At 35.4% G+C, this 22584-nt stretch overlaps 1 protein-coding gene across 4 annotated transcripts in view; it reads left to right on the top strand.

Annotated features, from left to right (window-relative positions):
* The window catches only part of MAGI3 (membrane associated guanylate kinase, WW and PDZ domain containing 3), a 213368-nt gene that overhangs the window by 161683 nt on the left and 29101 nt on the right, over positions 1–22584 (top strand). For 3 of the 4 annotated variants that reach the window (XM_051992997.1, XM_051993001.1, XM_051993000.1), the window contains exons 10-16: positions 1117–1725; positions 3277–3308; positions 5882–6038; positions 9356–9447; positions 10579–10771; positions 13922–14107; positions 22243–22428. In XM_051992997.1, coding sequence (XP_051848957.1) covers positions 1117–1725; positions 3277–3308; positions 5882–6038; positions 9356–9447; positions 10579–10771; positions 13922–14107; positions 22243–22428 — 1455 coding nt within the window. The remainder of the gene's footprint in view (positions 1–1116; positions 1726–3276; positions 3309–5881; positions 6039–9355; positions 9448–10578; positions 10772–13921; positions 14108–22242; positions 22429–22584) is intronic. The other variant, XM_051992999.1, reaches the window with a different exon arrangement.

Here is a 22584-nt window from a genome sequence, read left to right as displayed (position 1 = left end):
ATATCCATATTTCCGTGAAGTGACATTTGTTTTAAGGCTATTCGTGTTGTCCTTAAAAAGCATAAATGTAACTTTAACAAATTTGAGCACCTTGATTAGGAAAATAACCTTTTAAATTATCACCCTCAAATTTAAGAGGAAAAAAAAAGCAAATGAATGAGATTACATTAAATAAATAAATAAATAAATAAATAAATAAATAAATAAATAAAATAAATAAAAGAGGTTAGGTCTGCATAAAAGATCACTACTGATACATGCTAGGACCAGTGAATCTAGCAATTAAACTACTTCTATCTATGTCAAATAGGACGTGGGAACAATCCTGTATTTGTCAGATTTTATTTAGATCCTGTTAAAAAAAATACTGTGTTGGCTCTTGCTAATATTTATGTGTTGTTTTTTTCTTTTATTTGAAACTCAAATTATATGTAGTAAGTTAAGATCTATTAAAGGTTTAATTATTGATTTTCAATTAAATTCCTAACTATACCCTAAAGGTAAAACATATTAAAGGAAAATATAGTCTGTAGATAATAAATCATTCTGAAAATGATATACCTAGTTATAGCCACACTGGTTATTTAATTTCTTGATAAATTTTTCAGATGTGATGTGAATAAAATTTTAAAAATACACAGTCCTTTGTGTAGATAACATTTTCACTTCTTTATCATATTCACATATTCACATATATAAATGTATGTTATATGTATGCATAGAGAACTTACTATACATATATATATAATTCTTTTATAGATATTTGGGTATGATTCATATTACAGTATTCATATAGAGTTTATAAATTAATTATTCTCACATCCTATACTTCCTTTTTCCATTAATAACTTGGATCTCAGGTGTCCTTGTCATGACTTTAAAATGGCCTCTGCTTTTCAAAGGATTACAAAACTAAAGAGACCCCATTTCTTAGAAATCTATTTATTTTGAAATTAATAAATGGCAAAAGGCATCTGCTGAAATTTTTTTCTCTTGAGAACTCAGAATTTAACCTTAATCAAGTATTGATTAGAGATAATAGTACCTAAACTAAAATAATATTAAAATTGGAGATTACTTATATTTTAATATGCTCTAATACATTTGTTTTACTAGGTGATGTAATCGTAGACATAAATGGCAACTGTGTCCTTGGTCACACCCATGCAGATGTTGTCCAGATGTTTCAATTGGTCCCTGTCAACCAGTATGTCAACCTGACTTTGTGTCGAGGCTATCCTCTTCCTGATGATAATGAAGATCCTATTGTTGATATTGTTACAGCTACACCCATAATCAATGGACAGCCTGTAACCAAGGGAGAGACTTGCATAAGCAGTCAAGATTTTAAATCAGGGACAGTGGTTATGGACCAGAATGGGAAACCGGGTCACATTCTGGGTAGTGATCGTCTGAATGGCCCTTCTTTGGACCCAAATGAACAAAGGGCATCCATGGCATCATCAGGCAGCTCTCAGCCAGAACTAGTGACTATCCCTCTGATTAAGGGTCCTAAAGGTTTTGGGTTTGCAATAGCTGATAGTCCAACTGGGCAGAAGGTGAAAATGATATTGGACAGCCAGTGGTGTCATGGCCTTCAAAAAGGAGATATCATTAAGGAGATTTACCATCAAAATGTACAAAACTTAACACACCTCCAAGTTGTTGAAGTGCTAAAACAATTTCCAGTAGGCACAGATGTACCATTGCTCATCTTGAGAGGAGGTGAGTAAAGATGCAACGTGATAAAATGTATGGTTTTTATGTATTTATGTCTGTAAATTGTATTTTCTTATAGATCAGGACTTTTCTTCTCCTATCAAACCACCTCGTCTTCACTAGTGTACATTTTCTATAAGGCTTTGGTCAGTCACTCATACAGCAGTTTTGAGTTTCCAGTCTATTATTTGAGTCAGTGTGGCCTGATGGAGAGAGCCAGCCTCTGATGCATACTGTCCATGTGACTTGCCATGGGACCTTGGAAGGTCTCTCAATCCATTAGGTTGCTCTAAGGCTGGAAGGTGCTGACCTGCTGTTTGTAGAATGTGTTTCCTAACTGAAAAGTTCTCTCTTCCAAAGAAATCACAAGTCCATGATTTTATCATCATTCACAGATGTTTTTTCAGTTAAAAGACTGTCCATTTAATCATATTTCTTCTGCTGACAAGCACAAGTCAGAAGACCTTTAAAAGTCTTGAGTCATTTGTGACTTAGTAATGTTCGTAACATGATTTCAAAGAACAAAACTCTTTACATTTCTGTTAGATGCTGTTGAGGATCTCTTGAAGCTTGTTCTATTGTATTCACAGTGATAGTAACTTTTACTTTTAAAAACTTTTTCTGAAGCTCTGGTGACCTTCCCTTACGTGTAATTAGTGCCTTCAGTGCCCATATGAAAAAATCACATATCTTGTTTTACCAAAGTCATGAACAAGCACCAAATACAGCAGATATCATACCTTCCCCTCCTTCTCCCCCGACATTTTAAGCTCTAATTACTTACTTGAGCTTTAATGGGATTTTTTGAGCCCATGCCTATAGATGACTAACATTTAAAAATTAGAATTTCATTCTTATACATTCTCATATGCTTCTGTTCTATTAGCACCTTGTTTCTCTATCATGTGCATGGAAATATTTCCTTTAATATGGACTTTTGTTTATTTTTAACAGCTTAGATTCTTCTTTGGGTTATCTTTTGAATTACTTAATACAGCTTTCAAATTTGCACAGCATAGCACAATACAGTAGAGACAGCACTAACTCAGAAGTCAGAGACTATGCTTCAAAATTCACCTATATGATCTTTGGCGATTTTCTTAATGTCTCCTTTGGCCTCCATATTCTCTTTGGCAAAATAATCCATTTGTGTGGCAAAGAAATGGCCCTTGAGTTCCCTTCTAATTCCAGGGCTGTAAACTTGTAAACTCTATAATGTAGGAAGTATGGGTATTATTATCCCCGTTTTACAGATGGGGAACCTGAGGCTCTGGGGCTTTAAGTAACTGTCCCATGATCATACAGGTAGGGAGTGTTAGAGATGGTATTCAAAAAAAGTTCTCCTGACTTCTAATTTGGCACATTATCAGCTATTCATTGATGTAGATTAAACCTTTCTTTTTTCATGCTTAGTTTTTCAGTTTTCTATTCTACTAAATTAAAGTTAGCTTACTTAATTTACTTTTGTTCCATTTGAAGACAGTATTCATGATTAAAGAATGTCAATCCAAAGAATTATTCATCTGGTTTTAAAATTTGGCTCACTGTTTTCTCTAGGTCCTCCTTCACCAGCTAAAACTACCAAAGTGGTGAGTATGTAAAATGTTTGCAAGAGTGGAAAAGTTAATGGTCATCATATATTATACATGTAAAATTGGGACTATCCAGACAGAATCTTATTAATTTCTCTTGGCTTTAAAAACAATAGGGGAAGGGTGGGGAGGGAATCTGCTCCCAGTGGTTTTAAATAAATATTAGAGCAGATGGTATATTAAAACCATACCAAAAAAAAAAGAAAAGAAAAAAATACGATGTCACCCAGTACCAAATTTCCTATGTAGTTTTGTGTTCCATCAATATCTCAAATGCTTCATATCCCACATCTCTCTAAACCCAGCCCACTTTCTAGCTTCTTTAGAAAGCACCATCATCTTTGGAGTTACCCAGGTTTGTAAGTTAAAAGTTACTCTTGAATCTTACCTTTCCTTTCTTATTCATTCATTTGAGGAACTTTTTTCAATTTGCCTCCACAAAAATTCTCACAGTTGTCCCCTCAATTCTCTACTCAAAGAGTTGGCTGCTCTCCTTTTTCAGGCTCTTAGCACCTGAAGGGCTCCTGAAGGATTGCTGTAGTCTCTTAATTAGTTTCCTTTTCCATTTTCTTCCTTCTCCAATTTATCTTACACATAGCTACCGCTTTTCCTAAACTACAATTCAGGCTGTCATTCTTGCTCAGAAATCTTCAGATTCTTTATATTGTCTCCAGGATAAAATCCAGATCCCATATTGGGTACTTAGGACCTTTTATAATCTGGCTTCAGCCTATGTTCCTAGGTTTATTTTTTATCACTCCCCTTCCTGAACTCTATGCTAAATCACATTGGCCCACTTGCTAATACCCACACTTTACATTCCATCTCCAATCTCCAACTTTTGTCTCAGGCTGCCCCTAATACCTGGAGTATATACCTCCCACTTCTGAGAATCCTTCACCTCCCTCAAGGTTTAGCTCAGATGCTAGCTTCTCCTTGAAGCTTTTTCTAACCTCCCTAGTTGTTGGTGCTTTCTTCTGCTTCAAATCATCTCAGTTTTAATTATTTGCTTTATATACGATATTCCTCATTTTTGTCATTAAACCCATAATAAATTATATGTGATAGGCACAATAGTTATTTGTTGAATAATCCAAAACATTTTTGGCCTTCTGTATTATTCACTGGCTTGTTTTGCTGATTTTTGTTGGATTTCTTCCCCTTCCCGTGCCCCCAATATATAACTTAATTGTTTTGCTTTATGTTCAGGTAACTATTGGCCCCCAGACATCTGGATTAAATAGCTTGTCAAAGGATTCACTCATATAGGATGAGAACTGAAAGAAGGCTCCCTATAACATCTTGGAAAATCACTTATCAGTTTCTTATACTGATACCACCAGTAATTACAAGTATTGAATAAAAAGACAATTAGTGAACATGAAATCTTATTTTAGTTTTAGCTTAATTCTTTATAATTTCTGTCAGCAGCAGCAGCCCATCAAAGATGTTTATCAGTAGCCAGAAACTCTAGGTTATTCAAGTGAACTTTTCAGCATAGTTAAAAATATATCTTTTTAGAGATCTAATTTAGCAAAATTATTAGAACAATAGCTTCACTCTCTAGCCCACCTACATGTCCTTCATAGACTCAGTCTTATGTAATTCATTTAGATGTTCTAGAAATTCTGCTCATGGCTACTTCTAGCAACCTATTGAGGCCATTCTTCCCTTTTCTACTGGCTGATTAGGACCCTGGGCAGCCGGGGAGGAGGGAGGAGAGAGAAATAGATTTGTTCTCTAGTACTGGTCAAAACAGGCACTGTTGATCACTAAGCTAAGAACTACTGTGTGCTAGTTGACAGTGATCGTTTTTTAAAAATTTTTCTTAAATTAGAATCTAACTCCTGGCTACCATATTTGTACAAAGATACTCTTAAGGATTTGAGTTGGTGGGTTGGTTGATTGATTTGGGAGTGGGATGGGGATTTGTTTGAGGCTGACAATATTTAATATTTCATTTCCTTTGTAGCTAATTGTTTTTTATTCTTAATATCAAATATTTGGGAATTAACTTTTTGCAAACAAAAAACAATCAAAATAAGCTACTTCTCTTCCTTAGTTTAGTGCCTTTCCCTTTAGAGTGTTTGGATTTTGGAGGGTATTTTCATAGTATTATCTATTTAATGTAGTTTGTGGTTAAGACTTATGCTATTCAGTGTTTTTAGAAAGAACATGTTGAAAACATCTTCATTGGAAATTAAACCAAGTATTTCTTCCTCAAATCAGCTAGCAATTCCAAGGTGGTAAAAAGAGAAACTATTATTCAAACAATAAGACTCTTCATTTTTTGTCATTTACAAAATTTTAGAATTTTTTCTACTTTCAGGTAAATATATCTTAATTCAATACTTCCAAAAAGGTTTTATTGCTATATTGAATCTTATCAAATATATTAATGCTCAACACCTTAGTTTCTTAGTGTTGAGGGATGTACTTAAATATGTCCATGCCCAGCCAACTTGTATATTTTATTTGCCTAATATCTTATATGAAGTGTTTAAATCATCTTTTTTTTTTTTTTATCATTTTCAACCATTTACTAAACAGCACCTCCTTTTTCATTTTAGAAGATGGATAAACAGGAGAATTCAGGAAGCTTGGAGGCCATCAATGAGTCTGTTCCTCAGCCAATGCCTTTTCCACCCAGCATCATCAGGTCAGGATCCCCTAAATTAGATCCTTCTGAGGTCTACCTGAAGTCCAAGACTATATATGAAGATAAACGTAAGTCACCAAGATTTTTCAAGATAGTATAGAACAAAGTGAGCTGTCATAAGGGGCTTTTTAATTCTCAGGAGTCAGGTTTTTTTTTTTTTTCCAATTACAAGTTTAAGGATGCTTGTATTACTTTTTAGTAGGAAGGCTATTTTTAGGCTTCTTCATTTATCCCTTGTTGGAAACATTAAAAACAGAAATTGGAAGTGATAGAGTTGAAAGGCACCCTGTAAAACACTTCATCCAGTTCTCTCCTTTTAGAAGGGAAGAGCTAAGATCTAAGACCACAAGGCAAAAATCAGACAGCAGAGCCAGGATTTCAGATATAGCATCTATACCATACTGTATGTCAGCACGGAAATATAGCATGTGACTAATTTTGCTCTTATTTAAACAACCACAGTCCTTTAGCCTGGCACCTACAAGACAGGGAGAGGTGGGTGAGTGGTCTAAACAAAATGATTAAAGCCACATATGTGCTATGATTCAGTTTCCTTGTTTGTAAAATTAGACTGAATATTCTTTAGTCATCTCTTCCATATGGATTTCTCCTACTTACTATGAACAATCTCAGCCAGGCCCTCAATGTTTCTATCTATTCCCTTTCTCATTTCCCACAGTATTCATTTTGAACCTTCTTCTCAAGATCCCAACTTCACCTGCACCTCCAAGATTCTCAACAGATAACCCTGTTTTCCACTTTAAAGTACATATCAAGATTTCCCAGGGGTTCCCTAAGCTCTTCTTTTTACTTACCCTTCTTCATTTAAAACTTATTTCTATATTTATGTACATCTTCTCTTTCTTCACTTCTGATCTGAGCATTGCTAAATTTTCTAACCATGCACTTTGTCCCATCCCATCTTTTCCACCAATTAGCTCTGATTATTTCCCCTTAATCATCTCTCACTTGGGATCTTCCCTCTACCTTAAAAAAAAAAAAAATACTTAGATCTCCTTTGTCCATTAAAAACAAACAAAAACTTTCTTTGTTCCTGCTATCTTATTTTCTTTTCCTTGATATTTACCTGTCATTCAGAGTCTTCCACAATGTGACCCCAACATATCATTCTACTTATAAGATTGTTTTCCTTTCCTTCTTCTGCACCTGCTACTTTCTCCACTTTACTCCCATGAATGACATCTTGCCCACACTGCAAGTCCCTTCTCAAATATTATTCCCCATCCCTTTTTTTAATTAAGCAATTGGGGTTAAGTGACATGTCGCACAGCTAGTAAGTGTTAAGTGCCTGAGATCAGATTTAAACTCAGGGCCGCCTTACTTCACGGCCACTGCTCTATCTGCTACACCATTTAGCTGCCCCTCAAATACTACCCTTTCTAAGAAGTTTTTGTTTGCTTCTCCATTAGGAAGGGATTTATCTATCTTCTGATGACAGACTGTGTTAGATACTAGACTGTGACTGCTCAGGGCATTGCACACTGAATCCTTATAGCTCTAGCATTCTAGAATTCTATGTAGTTGCATTTTGATAAAGACTTGAGCCAGAGGTAGTAATAAGTCCAAAAGCAATTTTTTTCTCCTAATGTGAGCCTACCATAAAGCAAGTGAAGGATTAACAGCTACCCCTAAGACTAGAATGCCAAAAAAGCACAGAGCAACTGCAGGTGGAACAAAAGGCTCATTATATGTGCATAATGAAGACCTTGTTTCCCAAGATAGTCTTTGCAGTTGCTTCTTATGCCTCATGAAATAAACTTGTCCAGGCAACCCCTCTCTTTGTGGTAGAAAAATGTGACTTAATTCCACAGCATTCAAGACATTACTTAGTGTGTGAGATTACTCACATTTTCTTTAAACACATATATGATTTGGAATGTAATTATTATTTTCATAAATCAAACTAAAAGAATGAAGATATTCTGAAGAATGAAGAATGTTCTAGAGAACATTTCCTGGAACTTGTCATGAACACTTTACTGAAATATTATCTCATATTTAAATATATGTGTAGAGAGAGTTTGGAATTTTCTCTCTCTTTTTTCTCTAACTGCCTCTTCCTTTTTCATTCCATCTTCCATAAAGCAGATATTCCTAAAATACAGGTCTGACCATGTCATTCTACTGCATAAGAAACTTCAGCCACTCCCTATTGCCTCTGGATAAAATACAAACCTTTTGGGTTGACATTTAAAACCCTTCACAGGCTGGTTTATCTTCACAGACTGTTTTTTCTGCAATCATTGTATATTACTCCCATTCACATACGTGCTATATACTTCTACCGTCAAACTGTTCTATATGCTGTTGCCTCCATCCTTAGAATTCTCAAACTCCTCAGTTTTGTCTCAGTCCTTTTCTTCCTTCACGGTTCAACTCAAACCCCACTTACTTCCTACAGGAGGCCTTCTTGATACCTATAGTTCCTAATGCCTTCTCCCTTACCCCCCATATCTCTTCCATTGTATTTATTTATGGAAATTGTGCATTTGTTCATCAATGTTCATGTTGTTTCCATTAATAAATTATTCATAATAATTTACATTAATGTAAGCTCCTTAATATCAGGGATGCTGGTATTTTTGACTTTACAGTTCTAGTCTTACATATCATTTTTGGCACATACTAGGAGCTTAATAGTAAGTGTTTGCCGAATAAATGGACAAAAAGGGCATCAATATTTTCTCCAACCAAACTCCAAAGACAAAAGATAAATTCTACACATGAAATAAAGTAAACTCTCTGGTATTTTCATGTTGACCTGGTTAACATAAGCCTTAAAGTGTAATATAAATGGTGTTTATTTTTACTCATAGCAATAGTATGTCTTTTTATTATTTCAAAAATAACTTGTGAACTCCTGTAAATGTAGCTGTATACAAAGGGATGCAAATCTGTGTACTCTGAGAAAAGCATCCGTTTAAGTTTGTCAAGACTAAATTTTCTGTCATTTCTTAAGACTCTGAAATACCTTACCTATTAAAATCATTTTATTTTGCTATCACATGGCAGATATAAATTAGTTAACATTGTGATTTAATGAATCAAGTATTGTTACATTTATTGGAGTTATTAGAATTTAATATTAGCTTGCTATCCAGTAGACATATGGGTAGAATAAACATTAATTAGGAATAGAACACTATGTCCAGAACTTCTTCAGCAGAACTTGATTGTTTACATTTTTCTTATCATGTTAGTATCAAGCTTGAGCTGTGATACATCTTAAAAGCTTCAAGTTTATAATTTTACCACAGAATTGTAAAATATTACCTGACTAAATGTTGAATGTTAGTCATCTTGTTTTATTCTAGTTGTCATTTAAGAAATAAGATAAAAATTCTACTTTTTTTTTTCCATTTAGCTCCAAACACCAAGGATTTGGATGTTTTCCTCCGAAAACAGGAATCAGGATTTGGCTTTAGAGTCCTAGGAGGAGATGGACCTGATCAGTCTGTAAGTTGTTTGCTTAGAATTTGGAAATGTATGATGTATCTGGATTTTTTTCCCCCTCACGTGATTATTTTACATTCTTCCTTTTTTCTCTTTGACAATTTGATTAATAAATAGATGGGTTTGGTTTCCAATCTCTTTATTAACATGCTCCCTCAGGAATTATTTGGATAGGAGTTATTGCCTTCTTTCTTGATCTCTTAGTAAATACTTGAACTAAAAATTAAGTAATCATACTCATAGCTTCATAAAATAGCAACTCTGTGATTAGTCACCCTCCTCCTTTACTTTATTTGGTTTTTTTAACCTTTTTTTAAACAAATTCTTAGTTTCATTTCTTGGGAAACCTCTAATTCTTAATTCTATTTCCTATATTCTCTGACTGATTCATAAATAATTATATTTTTTCACTCATGTAAAGATAGTTTTCACCATTTACTTTTCTAAGATTTCTAAGATTCAAAGACATCTTTTTTCTAATGTGAAAACTAAGCACTAATATTAGCCAAACTTTCCAAAGAAATCTGACCTAATTAAAACTGATATAATGGACTTGTACAGCAACAGAAATCAAGCATATATTTGGAAATATTTGGTTGGATTTTGTGTTGTTTTTTTTTTCCTAGTTAATAATAAAAAATTTAAAAAAATTAAATAAGCCAAACACAAGCTGTTTCTACCTTTTAATGAAAAATTTCTAATGATTCTTTTTAAATGAAACATAACCATTTATTCTTTTTCCATAATAAATGTTTCATAGTAGTAAACAGTGAACTTGCAGTGGCAGACATCTGTATATGGGTAGGGAAAGATTCATCCCCATTCTCTCTTCTCACTGTAGAATGGCAATAAATGTTCTGATGGTAGTAAGTAGAGGTTTTGTTTTAAGCAGCTATTATATAGCAGTATGTTTGTTGGGTGGAGCAACTTCTTTGTTAAATAAAGTTCTTCCAATGACCAGGACTCTAGCAATTGCCATTTTCAAGTTAATGACTTGTGAAATGGGACAGTTTTTCTTCCTTGGGTTTAAAAAGTATTTTATGTTTGTCTAGTATTTATTTTTTCCTGCAAATTTGACTTTTAGCTGATCTAAGTAGACTGTTTCGACCAACCCACAGATTTTTGTTTCATCAGATATATATTGGAGCCATCATTCCCCTGGGAGCAGCTGAGAAAGATGGTCGGCTGCGTGCTGCTGATGAACTCATGTGCATTGATGGAATTCCAGTTAAAGGAAAATCACACAAACAAGTTTTGGACCTAATGACAACTGCTGCTCGAAATGGCCACGTGTTACTTACTGTTCGAAGAAAGATCTTCTATGGTGGTATGTTGATCTCACTGTGGTCTTACAAGCCAAGTGGCTAAATTGCTTACTTTCCACATTGTACTTTGAGTTCTTGCCTCTTTGCTTCATATCCCATAATAGTACTTCCTAGGAATCATGCTTTTAGTCTGTGTTGCAGATGACTGTTCAGTACTGCTTACCTGTGTTTGCCAGTTGACTAATTTTATTGACTGCCTTTTATTTGATAATTCTTGCATATGCTAACCTTAAAATGTCAGTATGATTGTTCTATGTGGACTTTATTCCTGATCCTGATGGCACTGTTGCTTCTGACTTGTGCCTAAATTCTACCATCTAAAGAATTTATGGTTTCATTGACGTGGCTCCATTTTACTTTTCCAGCTTAAAAACACGATTATAACTTGTTCCTCTCTATACACTCTTCACTGCAGTCACTCTGGTCTTTTGGCAGTTCCTACACATGATATTTCATCATCTTCTCCATATATTTGTGCAGGAGAAACCTGGAATGTACCCCGTTCCCACCTCTGCCGATTAGGATCCCTACTTTCTTCAGAAATGAACTCAAATGCCATTTCTGCACAAGGCCTTTCCTGATTCCCCTCATTGGCTATTTCTTCTTCCAAATTATCTTATAATAATAATACTGGGGAAAGGGGGGAGAGGATCTTTACATGTAAAATATAGACATCTTGAGGGCAGGAATTTTATTTTGGTGTTGCATCTTCTGCACCTGGTACAGAGCAGAAAATGTTAGGCTGATATGAAATGTTTATATGTATACTGATAGTTATGAATATGTCACAATAAGAAATTCACTCTATCACAAAAGATATGTAACTCATCTAAAATTTACTGGTTAAGGAACGTCTTGGACCAATAAGAGGTCATGATTACATAACTATATATATATCAGAGATGGGGCCTGTGTATATGTGTACACTTGCACGAGTGTAATAATTTTATGTCTATATAAATATAATATATACACTTACATATACATGTATCATTAATCTCTCCACTTATGTTTTAATTCCATTTTTCATAATAAGTTTAGATCAATGTTAATTCCTTAATTTGACTTGTCATGGTCTGATGTTTTTAATTCCCCTACTTTTTATTTTTAGTTTTCTCTTAGCAAAAGATCTCACTGTCTTATTTAAACTTCTGAATGTTGGTAGATATCAATTGTGCAACTTTTGGCCATTTTTCATCTCTATGTATGCATACAGACATACATACATACATACATACACGCGTGTGAGTGTGTGTATAAATACATAACAACTCTCAATTGAATTACACCATTCAATATTTTGAAATCATCCATGAAAGAACAGTGAAATCCCTCTTGTTTTGAGAAGAAATAGACAAAAAAGGTGAATTCAAGATCCCATTATCAGAATATGACATATAATCACAGTAATTTCTAAAGCATTTTACATATCATTTCATTCTATCTTTCCAATAACCCTGTGAGATAGGTGTGATTATTATTCCAGTTTTATAGATGAAGAAATGTCAACTGAGATCAGTTAAGTGACTTGCCCAACATCACAGTTAATAAGTGTCTGAAAAAGATTTGAACTCAGCTCTTATCACCTACACATCCATAACTAAATGTCTCTTTTATTGGATACAATGCTAGGTGCTAGAGATAAAAAGACAAAAAGAAACAGTACCTTCTTTCAAAAAGCATACATTGTATGGGAAGATATACTGTGTACATAGATATTAATTAGATACATCAACATATAATCTTTTGAGGAGAAAAAGCATATAAAGCTACCCTACCTTCCCTGTCTTTCTATCCTGTTTCTTTAGAACAAATTTTTCCCATGTAGAGGTACATTCTCCTCATGGGCTTTAATCCCAGCACATCCCAGTAATACCTATAAAATAAAATTTGCCTCTATCCATGAGGACCTTCATTTTTTTCATCTTGCTACTTGTTTTTCTCAGTCATGTCTTGGATTTTGTCTTCCATAAACGTGACTCAACTGCTATTGTGAGACTTAGTTGATAGATACTTTTCCTCCTATCCCTTATTTGTAGTTAAAAACCAATCTTAGTGGAGTTGGATTTGCAAGACATCTGGCGAATGCTTTCTTAGTAGCTTTTCCCTGGTTAGTAGACTACCATTTCTGTGTTTTAGGCAGTGTGCTTGAGATCCAGATGACATTCTCAACATCTTCTGAGCCAGCTAATCCCTTCCTAAGCCTACTTTTCTCTTTTTTCATCCCTGACCTTTAGCAGTGTTTTATGGGTTCCTTCTGGTAGTGATATTTATGTTCATATGAATCAACAAAGTGTCTTCTGCTTTGGGGGAGAAGTGGGATTCTCTTCTCTATCTTAAGGATACTCCCTGCAGAGACAGGAGCCATCCTTTGGTGATTCCTCAGGCCATTTGAACAGGGAAGTCTCCTTTCTCTGCTGCCCTTCTTTTTTTTTGTCTGACCCCTATTGAACAGTCTCTCATTTGATCTCCCCTGTGGACTTTATCAGACCTTGCAAGATAAAAACTTTCCTCAGAGTCAAAGTAAAGGGGCTCTTCTTCCCTTCTTAATTTGAGTGGCCTTCTCACATTCTCAAGCCTCCCAAGTAAAACCTGTTAACATTCTTATGCCTCTTTTTCATACTTCTTGTTCACATTTTTTTTTTTTTGTTCCCAGCCTTAACTGTCTTCTTCACATGGAACTTCCCTATACCAATGAAATGCCTCCATAGGACTCTGCAAACATATTGATTTAGACATACTAGAATCCAGTCATGACTGTGTGCAGTGAATTCTTGACAGTGAAATAATATACAAGATAGAGTTTTCTCTCCCATCCCTCAAAATGAATAAAAAGTTATCAGAGATTGGTAGTCTACAGTGTTTGCGTGAACTTCTGATCAGCTGAATGATCCCAACTTTGTTTTCCTGGAGATCCTTCTCCCTTAGTAATTGGAGGATGATCATACACGTCCAAAGATCTATGAACATCGACTTATTTCCAATCCTGTACTCACAGATCCCTTTGATATTTAACTCCAAACTTATGTACTTAGTTTAACAAAGCTCTTAGGGGAAGATTCCTATTACATAATGTTTGCTATAGGAAACTACATTTTGTACTCAACTGTATTATCTTCTCATTGTGTCAGAATTAACAATATTTGTTATAGAAAAGCAACCTGAAGAAGATGACTTGCAGACCTTCATTTCAGCACAGAATGGATCTCCCCGAATGAACCGGACAGAGGGCACAACCAGGCCTCCCCAGGAGGCCTATGATGTTGTCTTGCAGCGTAAAGAAAATGAAGGATTTGGCTTTGTCATACTTACCTCCAAAAACAAACCACCCCCTGGAGGTAAGTTCTCCTATACAAATTTTTCCTCTGTTTTTCTTATTGTTTTATGATCCTCCTATTGGACCTTATTGAGACTAATTATGATTTATGCTATTTGTGTTATAATTTATTTCCTTGGTGAGTCTTTCAGAGAATGATGAATATTTTCCTTATATATTTTTTAAATTATAAGATCTGTATCAATATAAAGTTTCTTTATATTCATATTCTTCAGAGTGTAGTAAAGCCCAGATTGATTCCCTTATTTCTTCTACACAAATTCAAGGAAATAACTATTAATAACTCAATCTGCATCAAGATTATTCTATCATAGCACAGAAAGTGCCAGAATCCTGGTTTATTGGATTCAATGAAAAGTTCATTTCTAAAATGGGGGAAGGGAATGAAAGGATAGAAACTCCAAATTTGCAATAAGAAATCTTTCTGAAGATATGAATGAAGTACAGTGCTGGCAACAGTTAGAGAACAAACCCAGATAATAGAAATCCCAATCCCAGAATATCATGAAAGAGATGCCTTCTCTGTCATTTAAAAATATGTGATGGGTTTATAATATTTAATACCTTTGTTGAAAGATGAAAGGCATTGCTCTTTTAAATACATGTTCTGTTCAAAAGTAAGTTTTATTGAAAATATTTGTAAAGTCTGATTATATAAATAATTATCATAAGCCCATTTTGGTAGAATATTCTCTTCTGAAAAATTTTATAGATAGCTGTAGTCTCTCAGGAAAGGAAGAGATTATCTTTCTCTCCTACCCCATGACATCCCTGTTTTTTCATCTTCAGTGGAAATGTCATGATTCAGAGCTATTAGAACATATAAGAACCATGATTTATTTTGATGTCAAAAAATGATTATTAAGTATATTAAAACTAAGAGGAATGAAGGCATAAATACAGATTAACATTATGACTGAAAAACAAAAGCAAATTTAAAAAACCACAAACTTTATTAACATAATGCTCTCCATGCCAGTGAGCTTGATTTTTCTACTGGATACTAAGATATATTTAAACTAATATCCTACTAGAAAAACAAGACTTTTAGAAAAGAATTGTAAGACAAACTATTTTAAGAAAATGTTTACAAAATTAATGTGAGTATATTGTAGAAGAAGATACCATGCCAAAGATAAATTATTACCATAGTACCAGGTCACTGCTTACTGATACTCGCTTCCATTTTCCAAAAGCAGTTGCTATGGTAACACTTGGAACTGTAACCGTCACTGATGTGAAGATCATTATGTGGCCTACACCAGAAAAAAATGGAAAAGAAGCCTTTAAGGAGATTTTGTGTGTAATTGTAAATTAAGATTTTGGAAAATAATAATAAATAGTCATATTTTAACTCTGTTGCCGTAGTGCAAGTGTCCTGGTCTATGAGCCAGATTATTAGGGTCTTTGATTTTCTAAATCTCATTATATTAAGGTAGAGTCAAATATTTAAGATAAAACTTAAGAAGTACTTAAGGGAAAAAGGAAGGAAATTGTGAGGAGGAAATTGTGATGTAGTACCTTGCATTATGACTAATTTAAACATTAAAAAAAATTTTAAGAAGCTAGTTTGTAGACATAGTTTAAATATTATACTTATCTAGCAAAAAGATGAATTCTTTGCCCCTTTCCTTTGAGAGGTATTTATGCTTGTAAGAAACTTTAGAAGTATATAAATGCAAATTCTTGAGTAACGAGGTGGGAAAGAAAACCCAATTAAAATGTAAAATTGAAGCAGCAGTTAATGTGCAGTAGGAAATGAGTGTTTGCAACTCATTAATTATCAGCCTGAATAGTAAATTAGTCTTAGGTTGTTGATGAATTTTATAAAGTGCTTGAGATTTCTAGTTATCATATAACATATCAGTTTTAACTTCATTGAAATGCTAGTTGATAAATCTCATACAGTCAAACTCTTCCAGGTCCCTTCCCCAAATTATATCTACTGTGGTTATATAATGATCCCTTTGATGTAGATATTAACTGTTTCCAGAGAGGTTTCCAATCCAGTCCACTAAAGAATGTATTAAGATGTGCCAGCACTGTGCTAAGTACTGGGGATAGATTGTTCCTGCTCTTTGAAAAGGGGAAAGATTACACAGAAGGAGGAGGAGAAGAAAAAGGATGGGGCAGGGCAGGAGACTAGGGACATCTTATTTCATGGAGTTGAAACCAGGTAGAATGGCAGATGCAAAGTGGAGTGGGCTGTGAATCCAGTTTGAGTCTTCTATAAAGGAAGGCATTGTGAAGAGCTTAGAACTCTGTCTTTCCATCCTCCATTCATAAGGAAGGAGGCTGAGGGAGGTGGTATCAAATCAAGGCTTGAGCTAGTAGTATGGTGGGGAGATTAGAAGTAACGAGCTTATCCTGAGAGAGAAGGGACTGTGTGTACATAGATGGACATGATTAAGTGTGAACATGGACTGCCAGAAAAAAGTTAATCCAGAAAATAATTATCATTACTATAAGGCATGAAAACATTCAGACTATACCGTTTTAAAATGTACCTGGGGAGATGTCATGGCTTTTCCCAGAGCCTCCAGAAACCCTTGTATTGTAACATTTTTTCCATTAAAAATTGCTTCTGGTGACATTCGCATCCAGGCAGCTTTGCCAGCAGCCTTCTTTTTTGACCTAAGAAATAAATGTGAATCTGATGCCTTACTACTATTGCAAATGAAAGGAGGGTGAATATGATTGGTTTTTCTGTTTTTAGAGGTCAAGAATGTTGAGCCAGTGTCTTCTTGCTTCCACAGATTCATATTATATAAACAATGTAAGGTAAATGGAATGTTTAGGCTTTTATTTAAGATTCAATGTCTTGGTCTTTTTTACTTACCATACACATTTTTGTAATTCCCTCAGAGGTGTAGTGCTGTTCTTTCATTATGAGTTTTTCAATTTAGTTTTATAAAACTAATTCTTTGAAATAGACATTTAAAACTATTGCAAAAGAGATCTTTTGCCTAAAAAGAAATATAAAGAACACAGAAAGGAGCTAAGCAGTTAACTCCAAAATAGATTCAGGCCAGAGATGAGTGAAACTCTGAAGAGTTCACTGGAACATTAGAAACTATCTAGTCTATATGCCTCCTAGGGTCAGCTAGGTGGTGCAATGTATAGAACACTAGATCTAGAGTCAGGAAGACCTGAATTCAAATCTGTTCTGGACAAGTTGATTGACACCTTCCCCCCCCAAAAAAAAAAAAAAGTAGGAGAGGATATATGCTGCATTTTATAGATGAGGATACTAACAATCAGTTAAATAACTTGACCAGGGCTATTGAGATAGCAGAAGTGGAATTTAGATTTGACATCTTCATCAAATCTAGTGTGCTCTCCCTTGTATTCTGTAGGCTGCTTTATTTTTATCCAACTGTATGATAAACCTGCCTTTGACCTAACTAAGCCAGCAAGTACAGTAAGACTGTCCTGCAAATTGTCCATGCCTCTTTTGGGACTAACCCAGGTCTTTCGATATTAATTCTTAAATTATTTTAAAATAAAGTAGTTGAAAAAAAATGACATTTTTCTTTATACCTGAAAATAGAAAGCATTAAAATTGAAATGTAGCACCTTGACTATATTTTATATTGAATAGGCATACTTGGAAAAGCTAACTGTAGTTGAATGTTTCTGAAGAATAGTTGATGAGACACCTTATTTTTCTAGCAAATTAGGACCATGTTTTTGCTAAAGATAGGTTATACTTGGTTATAGCAGATTCATATTTCTCTTGACTTTGGCATATATTTTTCTGAATTTATGACTAATTTAACAAACTGACTTAGTTTCCATTAAATTCTGGCTTAAATTATCTGTTCCCTAAAATGCTAAATGTAATCATACATTTAAAAAACAACACACCTCTGTTTCCTCACCTCCTACTGTTTTCTCAATTTCTTACAATGCCTCCACTTTTCTGGAACTGCTTTAGTGTTATCAATCATCTCTTAATTACTAAGTTCAGTGGCTTTTTCTCTATCCATATTCTATTCAACCTCTGCAGAAATTGGCAATAAAAAGTATTCTCTCCCCATTGTGAGGGGTCTGTTAAAACTGGGCACATCATTGATTTGCTCTCATTTCCCAGTTAACCACTTGGATGTTTGTGAAAATCCAAGTTCTTTTATCTGATCATAATCCTTTATCATTCCCTCCTATCCCTGTCTTTTCCCCTGCTTTTTCCAAGCTGCTGTACTCTCCTTCCTTCCTCAATCCTTTGGTGAACCAGTTACATCTCATATTCAAGTCTTTTATCCCCTTCTGTCACCAGGCATGCTTTGCCAAACCCTAACCTTGGATTACTCCCATAACCTGCTGCCTTTGCTTCTACTCACGTGCTGCCGAATGGAACTAAAGGAACCCTCCACATGCGCAGTCAGTCCAGCCCCAGTCTGTGTTACATAATCTCCAGGGGGCTCTCGTCCTTCTACACTTTCTGATCAGCTTGCTCCATCACTCTCCCTCACCGCTTTTCCATCTCTCCTCAGATCTCTGGCCTGGCTGAGAACCTTGCCTCGTACTTAAATGAGATAATTGATGCTGTTTACCTAGAGATCCTTCTTCCCTAATCATTTCGCTTCTAAGACAGATTCCCTCACTCTCTCCTCCACCCACCTCATATGAAGAGGCCCTCCTCCTCTTTGCTGTTCCCAGAACTTTGGTCCCATTCCCTTCTCTGGCCAGTCACTCCCTCCACCATCACCACATTCCCACTCATCTTCAGCCCGTCTGACCCTCTGTCTGCAGGCTGCTTCTCTGCTCCTGCCAATGGGCCCCAGCTTCTTCTCTCTCTTCCAAAACCCTCTCGTGGGCCTGGCGTACTCAGTCTCTCTGCCCTTTCACCCTGATATCCTTGAGAAAGCCTCCAGTTCTCAGCTCTGCAGCCTGACTGCAATTTCTAATGATCTCTTAATTGCCAAATCTGATGACCTTTGCCCGCCCTCATCTTTCCTGAGCTCTCTATGGCCTTGCACGCTGTCAGCCACTCCTCTCTGTTTTTGTGACTGCCCTCTCCTAGTACTCTCCCTACCTTTCTGATAGCTCCATTTCAGACTCACTGCCTAGGGGAGCCCCACAAGGACCTCTCTTTTCCCTCTACTGTTTTACTTGGCAACTCCCATTGGGTTCGGTTTTCATCCCTATGCAGGGGGTTCTCAGTGTTATCTGTCCATTTCTAACCTCTCTCCTGATCTCTCATCTTGGCTCATTAGCTGCCTGCTAGACATATGGAGTTCAGACTCCACATGCCTCAACATGTTATTTTATTTTCCCCAATCCCTTCCCAGTTTCTTTCAACTGCCCCACTGCTGGTGAAGGGATCCAAGCTTACAACCTCTGTGTCATTCTCACCTCCTTCCTCACAACCACAGAGTTTTTTCTTGCTAAATCTTGTCCCTTCTACCTTCATATTTTGTATGTACACCTTCTCTACTCCCTCTCACTCAGCTACTGCCCTTAGGCAGACCCTTACCATCTTATGTCTGGAAATCCCTGCCTCAAGTTTCTCCCCACTTTAGTCAGCTTCCAAGTCCTATCCTATCCTTCCCACTCCTCTAGCTCTCTGTTAACCTCAAGGGTCAAAGGCAAAATCTTCTTCACATTCTTTCCTCTTCCTACCTTTACAGTTTCCTTTTACTTTACTCCCTTCTTCATATTCTTTGATCCAGCAACACTTGCCTTGGTGTTTCTCACACATAATCCTCTGCCTTCCAGATCCCTTCCTTTTCATTAACTATTCCCCATATTTGGGTTGTACTCCCTTCTCACTACTATTTCTTTCTTCAAGTCTCAGCTTATATTCCATTTACAGCAGGAGAATCTTCCTTTTATCTTTCTTGATATGTCATTCACTTTAGACTGACTTCCCTTTGTAGAAATTTAGGCTAGAAGAACTGTCTATCCTTTCTCAGAAAACTTTGAAATCTATGGTAAGATGTATATCAGATTGTACCTAGATCTCTACTTCTTCTCTATTATAAATTTTTCAGGAAGGTATAAAATGATGCTAAGTGCAATATGAGTGTTAGCTGCCATGTTGTTGTTAATTATTAATGATTTGGAACCATTGTTAATAGTTTGAAATTCCTTTGAAATGTATTTGTATTCTTTGACTTCTTATCCATTGGGAAATGGATTTTAAGGTGACAGATTTATTTTAATTTCCCTTATATATTAGATATTAGACCGTTATCTGAGATAGTTGATGCAACATAGTTTTACTGGATTTTTAAAGATTTTCAAGTTTGTGTAATAGGTATTAATTATTTTAATTTTAATTTATTTTAATTTTATCTCTACGATCATTCTACCTCTTGTTTGGTTAAGAAATATTCCACTTTTTACAAGGATGAATGTTGAAAACTTTCTTAGCATGTATCTTGAAAAATAAAAAGTTATTATTATTTTTTTAAAAAAAAAAAAGAATTCTTTCTCTAACCATAGTAATGAAAGATACCTGAACTGGTTCTATTCTGATTTTTTAAAGAATGTGACCTTTATATTCAAGTTACTTGAGTGATAGTTAATACACAATGCTATTCTGTTTCCACCCCCATTTACCTGGCCTGTTTTTATTTATCCTTTTACTTTTTAATAAATTATACTCTTCCAGAGCCATATACCTGTCATGGGTCTCAACCTACCAATTTTTTTGGGAGGGACCTTTTCAGTCAACTTTGTCTCTTTGCAAAAGTTGCTCTAGTTCACTGTGCTACCCAGGCTTTATCTATTTGTCTAGACATACATGTTGTGTGTGTGTGTGTGTGTGTGTGTGTGTGTGTGTGTGTGTGTGTTGAGGGAAAGAGAAATAGAGAAAAAAGAACACAGATATAAAGAGAAGAAGAGGAAAGAGAGAGGTAGACATTTTCCTACACCTTTTTCAGTTATTGATTAAATTTGTAAAATACTGCAAATCTATTCTTATCAACCCTTGTTAGCTCAATGCTTTCCCTGACAGGAGTCTGGATTTCCTGGCAACAAGTCTGTAGCTTTTTTAAGCTATACATCCACATAATGTCTTGCCTCTCCCACATCTGTCTTTTGCTTCCCAAATCTGACTTTATCTTTTGAAGACCTTGACATTGATTGGTAACAATGATAAAAATACCACTCAAGGTAATCTTCAGTTTCTTGCCCAAGTTTCTGTTATCACTAATTAGTATTTAGTAGGTTACTTTTACTCATGTTGTTTGTGCTCTTTGTTGTTTGATTTGATGAACCTTTTGAAGTTTTCCATATCTTGAATATGTGTCCTAAGAAGCCATTCATTGTTATCAGGTCAGCAGAAAGCACTACTATTTGTCTCTTCTTCCTCTCACACTTATTGAATGATCTCTCACTTAAAGGACCTTATGGTTCTCCTCTTCCATTTTTGGAGAACAGCCATCTCTTCCTTTCCTAGGTGGTTCAACCAAACCCTTTTCAGGAAGAGCCTCATCTGTGTCTACTACTGGGCTTTTTCTACTGTTGATGTCCCTGTGTTCAATTTGCTAGTGTCAATGGTCTCTAACTTGGTGGTATGTGAATTATTATCCAACTTCCACTCCACCTTCAGTTTACGCTCTCTTCACTAGATTCACAAATCTCCAAACAACATATTTGGAAAGAGCTTCAGAGGCCATTCAGTATAGCACTTACCTGACCAAGAATTCTCTCTACAAAATCTCAAACAAATGTCATTTACGTGACTTTCTCCAGTGATATAGTAGCACTGTAGGAATTTTTTTTGGTAGTGTCTTTAATTCAGCTTAATGCCTTTTCCCTCTGAGCATAGTTTAGTAGGAAGGGATTGTATGCCACAACTAATATGTTTAGCAATTATTTTGCTTTCTATCCTTGTTCCATCCTTGACTCTTTAAAGAACTATCTTTTTATGGGCATCCCAAATGATCTGAAAGTCTTGGTTTTATATATTTATTTGCTTGCTTTTCTCTAGAATTTTAAACTACTGAAATGTGACTGTCAGGTAAATAAAACTAGTAAATTTCCTTGAGTTATAAAACCAGACTGGTCATTGCACCACCATTGTACCAGTAGCCACCAATCAAAATTCTTTGTGGTATTAGATGCATGTTCAACAATTAACCTGGTGCTTGTGAATGCTAAAATGCATTTTTTTTTTAAATTTTCTAGTGATTCCTCATAAAATTGGACGTGTCATTGAAGGAAGTCCAGCAGATCACTGTGGGAAACTGAAAGTGGGAGATCGCATCTCTGCAGTGAATGGGAAGTCCATTATTGAACTAGCCCACGATAACATTGTTCAGCTCATCAAAGATGCTGGTATCACTGTAACACTGACCGTCATTGCTGAGGACGGTAAGATGGATCAGTCCACAGGCATTTATTCAGTGCTTACTGTGTACTGTAATAAGCTTTAGGGATACAAAGAAAAGCAAAAGCAGTCTCTGTTCAACAAGGAGCTTAGGTTCTAATTGGGGAAATAACATGTAAATAGCTTGGATGCACAACTTA

Source organism: Antechinus flavipes, chromosome 4 (assembly GCF_016432865.1).
Source record: "Antechinus flavipes isolate AdamAnt ecotype Samford, QLD, Australia chromosome 4, AdamAnt_v2, whole genome shotgun sequence".
Lineage (NCBI taxonomy): Eukaryota > Metazoa > Chordata > Mammalia > Dasyuromorphia > Dasyuridae > Antechinus > Antechinus flavipes.
Note: the sequence above shows the minus strand (reverse complement) of the source record. Positions and strands in the feature narration are given on the sequence as shown.